This window comes from Onychostruthus taczanowskii, unplaced genomic scaffold, assembly GCF_017590055.1.
Source record: "Onychostruthus taczanowskii isolate IOZ18803 unplaced genomic scaffold, ASM1759005v1 scaffold37, whole genome shotgun sequence".
Classification (NCBI taxonomy): domain Eukaryota; kingdom Metazoa; phylum Chordata; class Aves; order Passeriformes; family Passeridae; genus Onychostruthus; species Onychostruthus taczanowskii.
In genome coordinates this window covers 8,479,579-8,492,324 of record NW_024501126.1, presented here as the reverse complement: position 1 = coordinate 8,492,324, position 12,746 = coordinate 8,479,579, and the positions used below count along the sequence as shown (strand labels likewise).

Sequence of the window (12,746 nt, the reverse complement as noted above, 5' to 3'; positions counted from 1 at the left end):
GGGTACACAGATTTGTAACCTGACAAGAGGAGTGCCAGAGCATTTAAGGTCCCCAGTTTTGCACCATTCAGTCAGCTTACTTCCTTAATATTCACTTTACAATAAATAACAATATAAGAATAACAAGAATAATTGTTACAAGAATAACAATAAGAAGTAATTTTTAAAATCACAAAATCAAATTAAATAACAAGGTAGTTATACATGAAGGTACACTTTCTTATAGGGAAAGTCCTGTAAGGACTGTCATGACTGTTCTTCACTGAGTGCCTTGAATTGAAGCCAGACCTGCAGCTGCCAAAAGCCCCTTTAGCCCAGATGGAAATCTCAGGACTGACCAAAAAAATTAAACAGCATGTACTACAACTGTACCAAGTGCCATGGGTTTTTTATGGAAATCTTCCTTTCCTGTATGGACTAAACAGCACACTCTATTAATGAAAACAACAGGACTTAGTGGATTTGTAGCCTGAGAGCACCATGTCTGCAGGACTGTGCTGAACACCTTTGCCTTGCTATCAACAGTACCAACAGTACTCTTTTCAGCAGCAAATTTAAACCCCTAGTCTTAGATTCAGGTCAGATCTCTGGATCTTGGAGGACTTCAAATCTTTAGTTACTGAAAAATTTGATAATCTGTTTAGGAGTACAAGTGTTTTAACCAGATCAAGTGCTATAAAAATCTGGGGTTTCACTGTTTGAATAACGATAGACCATTCAAGTACAACCACTTGCAGAAACCATAAAAATTCTTTCTCTATGCATCACACTTGGTATGTGAGGAAAATTAAGAGTAGGAATTGCTTCTGAAGTTAAGGTATCCGTCTTATGTACACGTGTATTTGAATGCAAGCTGAATATAAATATAAAGTTTGTGTATTTACCATTAGTGGAGTTATCTACTCATAAGTAAACAAATATTTTAGTCGAAGAGGGCCTACCTTTTCTTGTGCTTCCCTTCTGAAATATAAAGATTTTTTTAATTTTGTTCTTTCTAGCTCTGTTTTGTGATGTTTTGGACGCCAAACGTGTCAGAGAAGATTTTAGTTGACATAATTGGAGTAGACTTCGCTTTTGCAGAGCTGTGTGTCGTTCCTTTGCGCATCTTCTCCTTTTTTCCACTTCCAGGTAAAAAAATAAAAGGAAAATAAAAGTTCTGTAACCTCAGGGGCTCCTTCAGAGCATAAGCATTGTATAATGAAAGTTAATACTTCTATCAAAGAGCAAGAAAAGCTGGACAACCATTATCAAAATGTTTCAGATTTCTAGCTCTGTAATTAAATACAACGTCTTTTAGTGTTTTCTGTTTATATGACAAGACAGTTTCCTAATAAAGGTAAGTTACAATAATAAGTACATGTAGATACCCTTTTTGTGCCTGTTATACCATGTGCCACACAGGATCCAGATGGAAATTTTTCCTTGGTAGAACTTCTCTTTAAGGAAGGGGATAGCTTGGGGTTTTTTTAATGAAGAAAACAGAATGGACTGACCAATAAATTGGTTTTAAGAAAACAGCTCTTAGAGAACAGCTCTTTTTTTTCTTTCTTCATTTTCCCAAATCAGCGGGAAAACATAAGATCTGCTTCCTTTCTAGTAGGGTGCAACGTTACCAGCAGTCAAGTTTTGTAGTGGTTATTCCTGAACAGTGCTCTCTGCATGGAAAAACTGCATATGAAATGACTGATTTATTTTTTTACTATTCTTGCCTCTTTTTCTCCCCTGTTTATGAACAGTGACTGTCAGAGCACACTTAACTGGTTGGCTGATGACTCTGAAGAAGACATTTGTGTTGGCACCCAGCTCAGTGCTGCGGATTATCGTCCTCATCACCAGTCTCATCGTGCTGCCTTACTTAGGGTAAATCATTATTCCTCACAGAACCCCTGGATTTGCTTCCCTCTTCATTCCTCTTCCCTGTCACTTGATAGCTGAATTTGCATAGCTCGGAACATTTTCTCCAAATACTAACCATGATACAAAGCCTAAATAGTGTCACTATCTGGAAGAGAAACATTTATAAATTTACAAGTGTGACTGCTCTAGACAGGCACAATAGTGATGTTCCTTTGGAAAAAATACACCAATGTCAAAGAGGCAAAAATGTATCTTAAGGGGAATTTATTTCCATGTTATTAAACTCACTGTTAAGAAAGCTAATGGAACAATATCTTGTTTATAAGTTTAATAATCTATTCTCCAGCACACTGTACAAGACTTCAAATTCTTAGTCCATAATTTGATTCAGTGTGCTTCTTTTACTGAACAGTGTAGCCATTAAAAACAAACAAGTCCTTTAAAATACCAGTTATTCTCTTAGGCAGTGTATTGTGTCTTTGAAGAAAATATTTCTATCATCAGATTGGTTATATATGCCAGTGAAAATGTAATTATGAATCATGCATTCTCACACAACAATGACTGCTTTCTTTCTATGCCTCCAACAGAGTTCATGGAGCCACTCTTGGAGTAGGATCCCTTCTCGCTGGTTTTGTAGGAGAATCCACCATGGTTGCAATAGCAGCCTGTTACGTCTATAGGAAGCAGGTAAGAATTAGTCTCTGTGGGATCTGATTAAAGCAGGCGGTGAATGTAGTGAATTTTAGTTCAGATTAAGTTACACTTCAGCAACGTGACTTCCCAGAATCCTCACTTTGGTTTGCTTGCCTGTCAAGTCTCAGGAGTGTGCAGCTTGGAAAGTGTTTGGGTTGAAATAAAACCAAAAGGTCCCCTCCAGCTGTTAATGGGCACCTAGGCCATGGGACATGCTGGTCTGCAGTCAGAGACCTCTTGCTCCTCAAAACACGTGTATCATGGATATCCTGTCCTTACCAGCAGCACTTTTGCACTGTATATTTGCTGCTGCAGTACAGCTTAGCACCTTTATGTAGGCACAGGAACTACTCATCCAAGCTTACAATATGTGTATGTATATGTGTATACAATCATAGAATCACCAAATCACAGAATGATAGAATGCTTTGGGTTGGAAGAAACCTTAGAGTTCCAACGAGTTCCAAGTTCCTTCACATGGAAGGTGTTATGTAGTGTTACATAGTGTGCACATTTACATCTGTAGGTATACACTATGTAATACGTATATCTCTGTATTTATACATTTTATTTCTTTATAAAACCAGCTCTGCTGAAAATCAACAAGTACAGGTGCTTATGGTTTTTTGCCATCCAGAGGAGTGGCTTAAAACAAGACTACTCCTGCAGCAGTTGACAGTAAGAGCTTATAAATAATTAAACAGGTGCTTTTTTGCATACTTTAAACACTACAACCCTGCATGTGTGGAGTAGTGGTGAAACATGGATTTTGAAGAAGATTCCACTAAATTAGGTCAAACACAGGATAAATATTGGCTGGGTGACTGGGTACATTGCAGTACCTGGATGTTGCTCCCTTTCAGTTATATGTTCAAGGCACCATGTAGGGCACTAGGTCCAGCTCCAAGCAGAACCAGCAAAGTGTGTACTTCATTCTATAGTACAGAAGGACTCTGTGGATGGAAACAGAAAATATAATCTATGCAGTGACTTTTTTTAAAATTAGACTTCTTACAAAGTGCCAAGTGGAAATACCCACCACTTCTATTTTTGAAAAAAAAAAAAAAAAAAGCCAAACTACAGAAGATGGAATATCTAAAAGCCTTATATTGGAACAACCTAAAACCAGTTTTGATATGTGCTGACAGTACAGGCCATGGCAAGATATCAAAGTGTACAAGGTTCATAAGGCAGTAGAAGAATCATAATGTCTGTCATTATTAATTTGTCATGTTTGCCTTGGGAACCAAGGAGAAAAACTTTAAGACACTGAAATGGCTTGTCTTGACCTTTGGTTTCACAACATCCTCATTACTAGTTTGTTACCATAGTAGCTCACAGAGTCTTTCTGGCCAGGGACATTGTGCTTAATTTTTCTCAGCAGTGAGTGCAGGTAGTAGGAGTAATAACTGTGCCAGCCTAATTTATTTTTTATTCAGTGTGACAGTGGCAGAGCCAACCAGTAGCTCTATTACACCAGGTTGTTCTGACCTGCAGTTGGAGAGCTGCAGATCAAATGTTATGTAGACACCTCTGAAATTTTGGAACTCTGATACACCCATCTCAGCTGAATCAATAATACCTGTGGGGGATATTTTGTCAGCTGCACAATTGTTTTCAGTAAAACTAGTCAGCCTGCTGAGAAATGGGTAATAAGGAACAGATGCTGCAACTTGTTTTTTAGGGGGCTGAACTCTTCTTAGCTTTACTAATCCAGGACATCCTGGATGAATCATAGGACTCTTGAATGACCTCCTGCTCCTGCTGGCCAAAAATACTCTAATATTACTTTGCTTTGGTGAGGCAAGAGATTACAGTGGATCAGCAACACTAAGAAAAGCCAGAATGCTCACATCTTGTAAAATTCCTGAAGTCTGACATTTGAGAAATTAGGTTGCCACCTCGCCTCCCTCCCTAGAGAAGCTTTTCTTCTCTCACTTTTTGTTTTCCTCCCTTTTTTAAAATAAAAAGTCTGTGATGTAAAAGATTCCAGATGCTCTCTTCCCTCCAGTCTTGCTGAAGCTTGTTTTGGATGTCGCTTAGCATAAGAAATGCCTGATTGCATTTATGTTAGAAAGGAGAAAACTGAGCCCCAGAAAGGCCACGGAAATCTTCTGAGTTAAGCCAAGTCATTAGTGGAAAGCCACAAATATGACACAAATATTATAGTTTTTAATAAAATACACTAACAAACCATATTCTCACCTCACTTCTCCCAATGTCCAGAGTTGATGGGAGTGTGATCATGCACAATTTACTGATAGGTTTCTGGGTGCTTGTTTCAATCTAGAAAAAGAAGAGGAATGAGAATGAGACAGCTGCAGAAGGTGAAGACTCTGCAATGACCGACATGCCTCACACGGAGGAAATGACAGACATCGTAGAAATGAGAGAAGAGAATGAATAATAAATGGGATGCAATTGTTCTCTGCAGGGACGATTGGAGTGACGCTTCAGCATCTTGTCGTCTCTCATACTTTTTTGTTTGTTCGTTTTTATTTTTGTAATAAAGAGGCCTTGATTTAAAAGGTTTCAGATAAATTCTCTAGCATACTGAGTATGCTCTCACTGATGAGGGACCTAAAAAGAGGTCTTTGCTTCTTTTTTTTTTTTTTTCCAATTGAATTTTTTTTTTTCTCACTCCATGCAAGCGTAAAAGATACAATTGCATCACTGTAGAGTCTTCCTTCCTTATGCATCCACCTTCTCTGGACAATCTGCATTTGTCAACCAAAGCCCTGCTCCTGTGCGCCTGTGCGTGTGCGGACCTGCGCTCGCACGCTCGCACACGCACACCGCCACGTGCCACTGGCTCAATGCTACTGCCATAACCCCACTCCCTCCCCTCTCTCCTTTTCCTTCCTTTTCTTTATGAGAAATGGAAAAGAAGTTTGGAATACAGAGCTTTATTTTACTTGCTTGAAAATGACTTTGCTACATAAACTAATATACTATGGTGAACTATATCTTTTTGTTTGGCCTCATCACTAGAGCTTATACTGCACAGGGTACAAGACAGGGAGGAACTTGGGAGTCTCCCCATAAAAAGTGGAGAAAAACATGTTCCTCTCTCATGTTGAAAGTGTGTGGATGTGTATATATACACACACAGGTACATGAACAGAGACATACATATATATATATTTATATATATATATGCATATGATAAATAAAATACACACAGGACAAGAACTCTATTTAGCTTTCATTCCATCAGAAAGATAGTAATCTTTTGAAAAATATAAACATTTAATTCAGAATTTTCTTGAATCATTAAGTCCCACCTTACATATAATTTTCTTTAGGAAAAAAAACATGCACTTTCCTCTTGTGAAGAGGGTGATGGCAACTGCTAGACTTTGACTGTATTTGAATAAAAGAAAAATAAATATTGACAAGCTTTACCAAAGTTCTTGTCCACTGACCTAACTTTAATTTTTAAAGGTTGATTTGTTCTCTATAATTATTTCTGGTGCCTCTATATTAAAAAAGAATAAGATCAGATAATGTATGCAGGATACCATGCTAGATAATATTACTACACATAGTTCCATGAAATTTTTTATATACAGATGTACACATACGTGTGTGTGCATGTGTATACTTACTTCTATACACATGCACACACACACAAAGAAATGTGTGTTTTGCTATAATATATTTACCTATGCAGTAGATTAAAATCCATGTGGTGAAGCTCAAGTACTGATGGTCCTCCAAGCTGAAAATTAGGGACTTTGGTGACCTGTCAGCTCTCAAGGCAGCGTTGTGTGGGAGCGAGGAGCCATCCACATCAGCCCCGTGGAGCTGTGCTTGCGGCTGGAGTGCGCCTTAAATAACAGCCTGAGGTCGGGTGGGAGACTCAGGCTGGGTGAAAATGAAGGCTGTGTAAGAGGTGAGGGAAGCAGAGATGTTTTGGGTATCACCAGTGCTGCTGTGGCAGCAGTTTGTGTTTCTGTGCTCTTCTGTGTTTGGCTGCGGGGCAGCACTTGTTACTGGTCTGTAGTAGATTGGGTCCTTTCAGATTTAATCATGTCAGAGTCTGGAAACCATTATCCTCCATCCTATATCCATAAATCAATTAATTTAAACCTTATTTAGTAAAAGTATATTTTTCTAAGTTGTGGAAATTATTATTTAATTGTGGACAAATTATGTTTCTAGATTTATTTGCCAGGTAGTCCCAGCAGTCAGAGAACTGATGAAAACTAAACATTACTTTAAATGTTTTATCAGTATATGTGTATGTAGACATACACATGTGTATAAATATATATATATATTGTATATTATGTACATTTATTTTAAACTACAATACGTTTCCTATTTTTCCAAGTACAGCTAAAAATGTCTCTACAAAACTACTGAGTTGACTAGTAACCAGTTATGGCCATCATGAAAGGCATTGTATCAATGAACTTTACATTTTATTGGAAATATTTGTACCAATTTGTTACATATGCAAATACAATAAGAAAAAAAAATTAGAAATTACTGTGTTAGCTGACAGATTTGCTAAATCAGTTTACGGTTAATGAGCAGTGGCACTAGAAGGGTAAGGCTAAAACCAGTAACCATGTTTGCTGTGTCACCACAGGGTAATACTTTTTGACAGTAGATTAAAACAAAATCTTTTAAAAAAAACCCTCAGACAAATTAATGTGTTCAGGATGTAAACTGTACACATTCGTGAATACAGGTTCTCAAACAGTCATATGTATATAATGTGTATATAGACAATTACAGATCACAGTGGCCATTTGAGGTCTTCTCTATTCATGTAGTTTTGGGTTCTCCAGTACATTTGTCTCCAAGTCCACAAGATGCAGTTTTTCAGGAACTGTAGAGATGAAGCAGGAAAATATTTTTGTGTAATGTTTGTATTTCTTTTAGTACATGACTAAAATTCAAACAGCAGTACTTCTGAAAAATTGTGAGCCTTACCAGTGTAGGTTTCAAGGTAATGATTGCACCAAAAAGTAAAAATCTGAAAACAACGGATAACACTGAGGCTTGTACTTTAGATAAAAGATAAACAAATTTTTAAAAATTAATTATTGGTCATACAGAGCTAAACTAATAGCTCTGTAAAAGATAAATTTTCAATTGTGTGTGTAATACTTGCTAGTCCTTTACTTTGCAAGATACTGAATGAGCACAGGAGTGGTGGGATTTGGGCAAGAATTGAAGCAGTGACATAAGGACACATGCATTGCATCTCTTTCTGCTTCCTGCAGGGCATGTATTTCTTTACATTTCTCTGCTGGATTAACAAAATGTGATGACATTTCTGCAGGGAGTGGGTCCCAGCCAGCCCCTCGTGCTGGTCCCACTGCTGGGCAGGCAGGGTGCTCAGCGAGGAGGGAGCTGTCCCTCTGTCCATTGCAGATACCAGGCATGCTTCTGGAATGTTGTCAGGAGCTTCAGCAACCTGCTGAAACCTCCTGCTCTCTGTTAGTGGCAAATTGAGCTGGGCTGGTGAAGCAGCCAGTGTGGTGGGCTACAGGTTGGGAGTGGGCAGACATCCTCTGCGGCCAGAGCCCCGGTCAGAGCATCACTGATAGCGTGTCTGTCAGGTAGATGCTGGCACATGCCCTGTCCTGCACTTCTTCCTTTCCAAAAGTACTTCCTTGAGTTCTAGTGCAATGGCTTAGCTGTGTCTTTCTTGTGCAGTTGTTTATGAAATGGTTATCTATCTCTGTGGTAGTTATTTTGCAATAGAAACCCATCCTGTTTCTGTGTCAGAGAGCTGGAGCATCGTCATCTCAGTGAATTCATGTGGAGACTCGGCCTTTCCAGACTGAATTACACAATTGAAGTTACAATAAAAAGAGGAAAAAAGTTGATCTGCATCATACATCTTGTATTTCAGAGCAGCTCACACAGAGGGAAATAAGAGCAGAGCACTGATAAGCTGTGGATTAATGTTCCTCAGCTTTTAATAAGTACATAAAGTTGTGTTAATGTGTCTTGAGCTTTCGTTTTTCAGAATTAAGAGAAAACATTGCAGGTTTTTTCCCCTCCCTGCCCTAAGCAGGCTCTCCAAGCACGGGACCTGATGGACAAAGCTCTGCATCTCTCAGCCGAAGCCATTTGGGTGCAGCAGCGGGTTCCCAGGCGTGGGGCAGTCCTGCTCCCCATCCCCCCTGGCACAGCCGTTCCAGGCAGGAGGGTTCAGATCCCTGCTTGTTTAGATAGAGCCGCCCTAAGTGAAAGGATTGGGTAAGTAACAGAGAAGTCTTCTTGTTTTCCACTCATTTTGCTGCGAAATATTTCCTTTGAGCAGGAGATTTATATCTGGCTCTTGCCCGGTGTTTCACCAAATCTGCAGCCAGAGCGAAGCAGCCCCAGACGGAGGCTTGGCTGATGAATGCAGCTGATTCAGGGCAGGCCACGGCCCACGAACAGAAACCTTTTGAAGGCAGGAGCGCCTTCTTTTATGGGATGGCGCCGCGTGCTTAGAAAGAAGGCAGAAAGGATGCTTTCAGGCCGGGGCAGCCAGAGGCGTCAGGCATGGTTTGGTGTTGGGCAACAAGGTGGCAAGGGGAACGGAGCATCCTGCACTTTGGGCATGCCAGCCCTGCTGCTGGTGAAGTGCAGGACACTGGGGGCATGGCGAGGGGCAGCATGGGCTCCGCCTCTCTCCGAGGGCTTGTGGTTGTGGCGTGGTTGGCAGAGGCTCGAGTGCAGCTGGTTGTTTCCTGGGGACAGTGGCAGTAACCCTTGGAAAGCCTTGGAATACGTGTATGGGTGTGTATAGGAGAGTGCTGCACAGGCAAGTTTGTTATGACCTTTGGATTGTTCCTTGGAACAAGGGTTCAAGTCTAAACATGATCTCAATGTGGGACTAACACTAAGCCATTTTTAAAAATTGCAGTTGAAGCTACACAAATGAGTAAATGAAACAGCAGACCTTATACCATTAAGCTAAAACATTATTTAGATTAGTGAGCTGGAATGGGAGAGAAAGAGGACATTGTTGAAAATCTTTCTTAAAGATACTGTATATCCCTCCTAAAGACAGCAGGATGGTGTGGAGATGAGGGAATCAAAGGGCAGAAAACACCATTTCCCTTTCAGCTGCCCTGGAGAGGGACTGAGGATGAGGACTAGTGTGTCTGTGTAACACCTGGTTTCCCAGTAGAGGAGCCTTCAGAGACAGGAGTGTGAAACATCTTCGAAGATGATTCAAGCAGAAATAAAGCAGCATGCAGGTTTTATAATGTGCAGTAAGGAGGCACTACGTGTCTTCCAGTTTCTGAGTAAATGGCAGGGCTGCATTGGGGAAATGTCACTTAAGTATTAATTAAACATGACAAAATTATCACGATTTTGATAGCAAATTGGCATGTCCCAAATACCAGCTTAACCATAAAATGTTAGGGTTCCCTTCCCTTGTTCATGTTTGGCTTTCTACTGAATACAGCAAACCATCTATTTTGAAAGAAGTAATGTCCTGTGGAGGGTTGCAGTGCAGAACAGGCTGTGGGGGCTTGTGGTAGAGTCCCAGGCAGGAAGAGGAGCTCTGAATTTGTTCTGTGCCCTGCAACACGCTGTATAGCAGCCTGGCAGCATCGTGAAACAAGGCAGAATTGTCGGCTTAGCAGTAAACTGGGTCCAAGCGTGGTCACAAGCTGCAGCAGCCCTGCAGGGCAGCAGGAGGGCATGGGATGCAGGGCAGCCTGGGCTCCAAGCTCAGGCTCAGGCAGCTTGTGTGGATTTGCTTTGGAGAGCCAAGTTCAATTGTCAGTGCATAGATGCAATCCTCAGCAAAACCACTGCCAGACCTCTCAGTAATTGGCACCTTCTGAACAAAAAGGCAAAGACAAAGTACGGGGGCAGAGAGATGGAGCTTTAGGCTCGGCTTGGAGCACAGACTTGCACAGAAGGGCATTTTGGCTGCAGCTCCTGCAAATTAATTGTAGGGTTAGAGAATGAGCTTCAGTCTCAGCATTTCATAACCATGACATGCAATCCATCTCAGTAAAACAGAAGGATGGCAGTATATTTCTAGGTGCTCTTTTGTCTGTAATCCCAAGGGGAAACTTTTCTTCAGTTTTACCAGACCTTGTCACTGCTCAAATCAATTTATTAGTTTTACCTCATTGTTTTCTGTCATTCCAAGTCCGGTGTCTTCAGATATTTCCTCATTTTCTTCTGAAGGTTCCTGCTAGGCTTATTTTGTCTGTTGGCATTTTGAGAAGAAAAATGTAATCGTCATGCTGACTGAATGTCAACTAATGCTGTGATTAAAAAGTAGCTTACAACAAAACTCTTTTTTGATGGACTGTTTTTTACTTCACATTTAATAAGCTGGAAAGGAGAGTCAAGAAGTAGAAGGAATTGGGGGGAATCTTTCTCTAAAATCAAGAATGAAATGAGTTAATTCAAGTTAATTTCTTAACTCCAGCCACCTTGTGACTTTCTAGTGAAACCCTTTACCCAGTCTATTCCAGCAAAGTTAGCAGTGCATCCCCAGAGCAGCACAGAATAGTTTGAGACATGCAGATTTTGTATATTTTCCAACTGAATGTATAATGAATTGAAAAATCTGATTAACAGGGGTAATCCATTAGGTTTAAAATTCATCTGGACATGAGCAGCATGGTCCACTATCAATGGTGGCCCTGCTTTGAATGGAGGGGGACATAGCAAGAAAACTGCCTGCAGTCCCCTTACAACCCAAATTGTTCTCTGATTCAACCAGGAACCTAGAGAGGTCCCTTCATCTTAAAGGACTTAAGATTGCTTGCCTTGTTTTAGGCTTTTTGTTCAGGATTGAGAGACAGTGCCTAATAGAGGCCTGCAATGTAGATATGTGAGAAAAAATGTTGAGCTGCACAGATTCTTTTGCTGATGACAAAACTTTGGTATTGCAGAGCCAGCTTTACATCACCCTCCCACCCTCTGGGAGCCCACAATGAGAGCAAAGCAAAAATAAGCTATTGTATCTGCAGATAAAGTATTTGAGTACTGTACTGCACTTCTCCCATTAACTCTCTGAGCAAAACTGCCTGAAAACAGCAAGCAATTGCTTGCTCCTCCCACCTCTCTTCATGTGCATCATTCAGCATTTTAAAAAATGCTACCCTTTCTCATAACTCCCCTTTCTAATCAAGGTAATGCAAAGTAAATACTTACATTTATGTAATAGAATGGCTTGGCCTATCTGTAAATGACAGCATATAAATCCCCTCTTAGGAATGGATGTAAACATTGGAACAGCAACTTTATCCATAATTCATCAAAAAAAACCCGCAGCAGAAATGCAAAGAAAAAAATGCAGAACTGAAAAAAATATTAATTTCATTAACTTTTAAGGAGACTACTGCCTGGGGGGCAAGGAAGGTGTGTGTACACATGCAGAAAACAGCAGCGCCTGGAACTAACATTCATTGCTCAATTTTGTAGTTTGCTCCCCAGAGCAAATGTCACTCTGCTTTTGTGTCTATTATGATGAACAAAAAATCCCTTCTAAGCTACAATGAAACAATTGGAAGGCTACAGGCAATAAATTAACTGGTTACTTAGATCAACTGATTTTATCCACCAAGTTTGCAAGCACCATGAAACTGCAAAAGCAAAATCTTGAAAAACATTAAAGATACCTAATTTTGTAGATGACATTTCCTTGCTTATTGCCATCAACAAGTTTTTCACTTGGTTTAATAAAATTATTTGCAATATTTTTGTATATTTTTAAAAAGCAAATGCACAGGATGCAAGGCTTAACATGTGTTTTCAAATGGCAGAAACAGCCCCTGCTATCATAAAGGCAGTTGAGCTCAAATCATGTCAGGTTTTGATCTTTCAGAACATTGCTCTGTCTGCTCCCTTATTTTAGATAATTTAGGTTATTTTGTGGTGTTACTGCCTCTGCCTTAGTTTTGTGAAGCCAAACACCTATGGAAGGTTTGTGATAAGAGACTTGAAGTTGGGATTGCAGGTAGTGTCAAAGCCCCCTGCGCTGCTTGTGCTGTTTGATGGGGAATTTTGCCACCACAGGCCACAGAAATTCAAAGTGGACTTGACTCTCTCTGGTGGAATGGCTGAAATGCATTTCATGGGGTTTGGGCAGCACAGCTTAGCAGCATTCCCTTTGAGAATTCCCTTTGTTTCACCTGCATGGGACAGAAAGCTTCTGAGAGTGCCTGAGGAGGAGCACATGAGGGTGTAGAGGACTGAGTGTGTGT

At 40.3% G+C, this 12,746-nt stretch overlaps 1 protein-coding gene across 1 annotated transcript in view; it reads left to right on the top strand.

The window, feature by feature from the left end:
* ANKH (ANKH inorganic pyrophosphate transport regulator) overlaps positions 1-10,825 on the top strand; it is a 103,612-nt gene extending 92,787 nt beyond the window's left edge. Inside the window, exons 9-12 of the mRNA XM_041411852.1 lie at positions 999-1,128; positions 1,737-1,860; positions 2,448-2,547; positions 4,844-10,825. Coding sequence (XP_041267786.1) covers positions 999-1,128; positions 1,737-1,860; positions 2,448-2,547; positions 4,844-4,960 — 471 coding nt within the window. The 3' untranslated portion in view covers positions 4,961-10,825. The remainder of the gene's footprint in view (positions 1-998; positions 1,129-1,736; positions 1,861-2,447; positions 2,548-4,843) is intronic.
* The last annotated feature ends 1,921 nt before the right edge of the window (positions 10,826-12,746 follow it).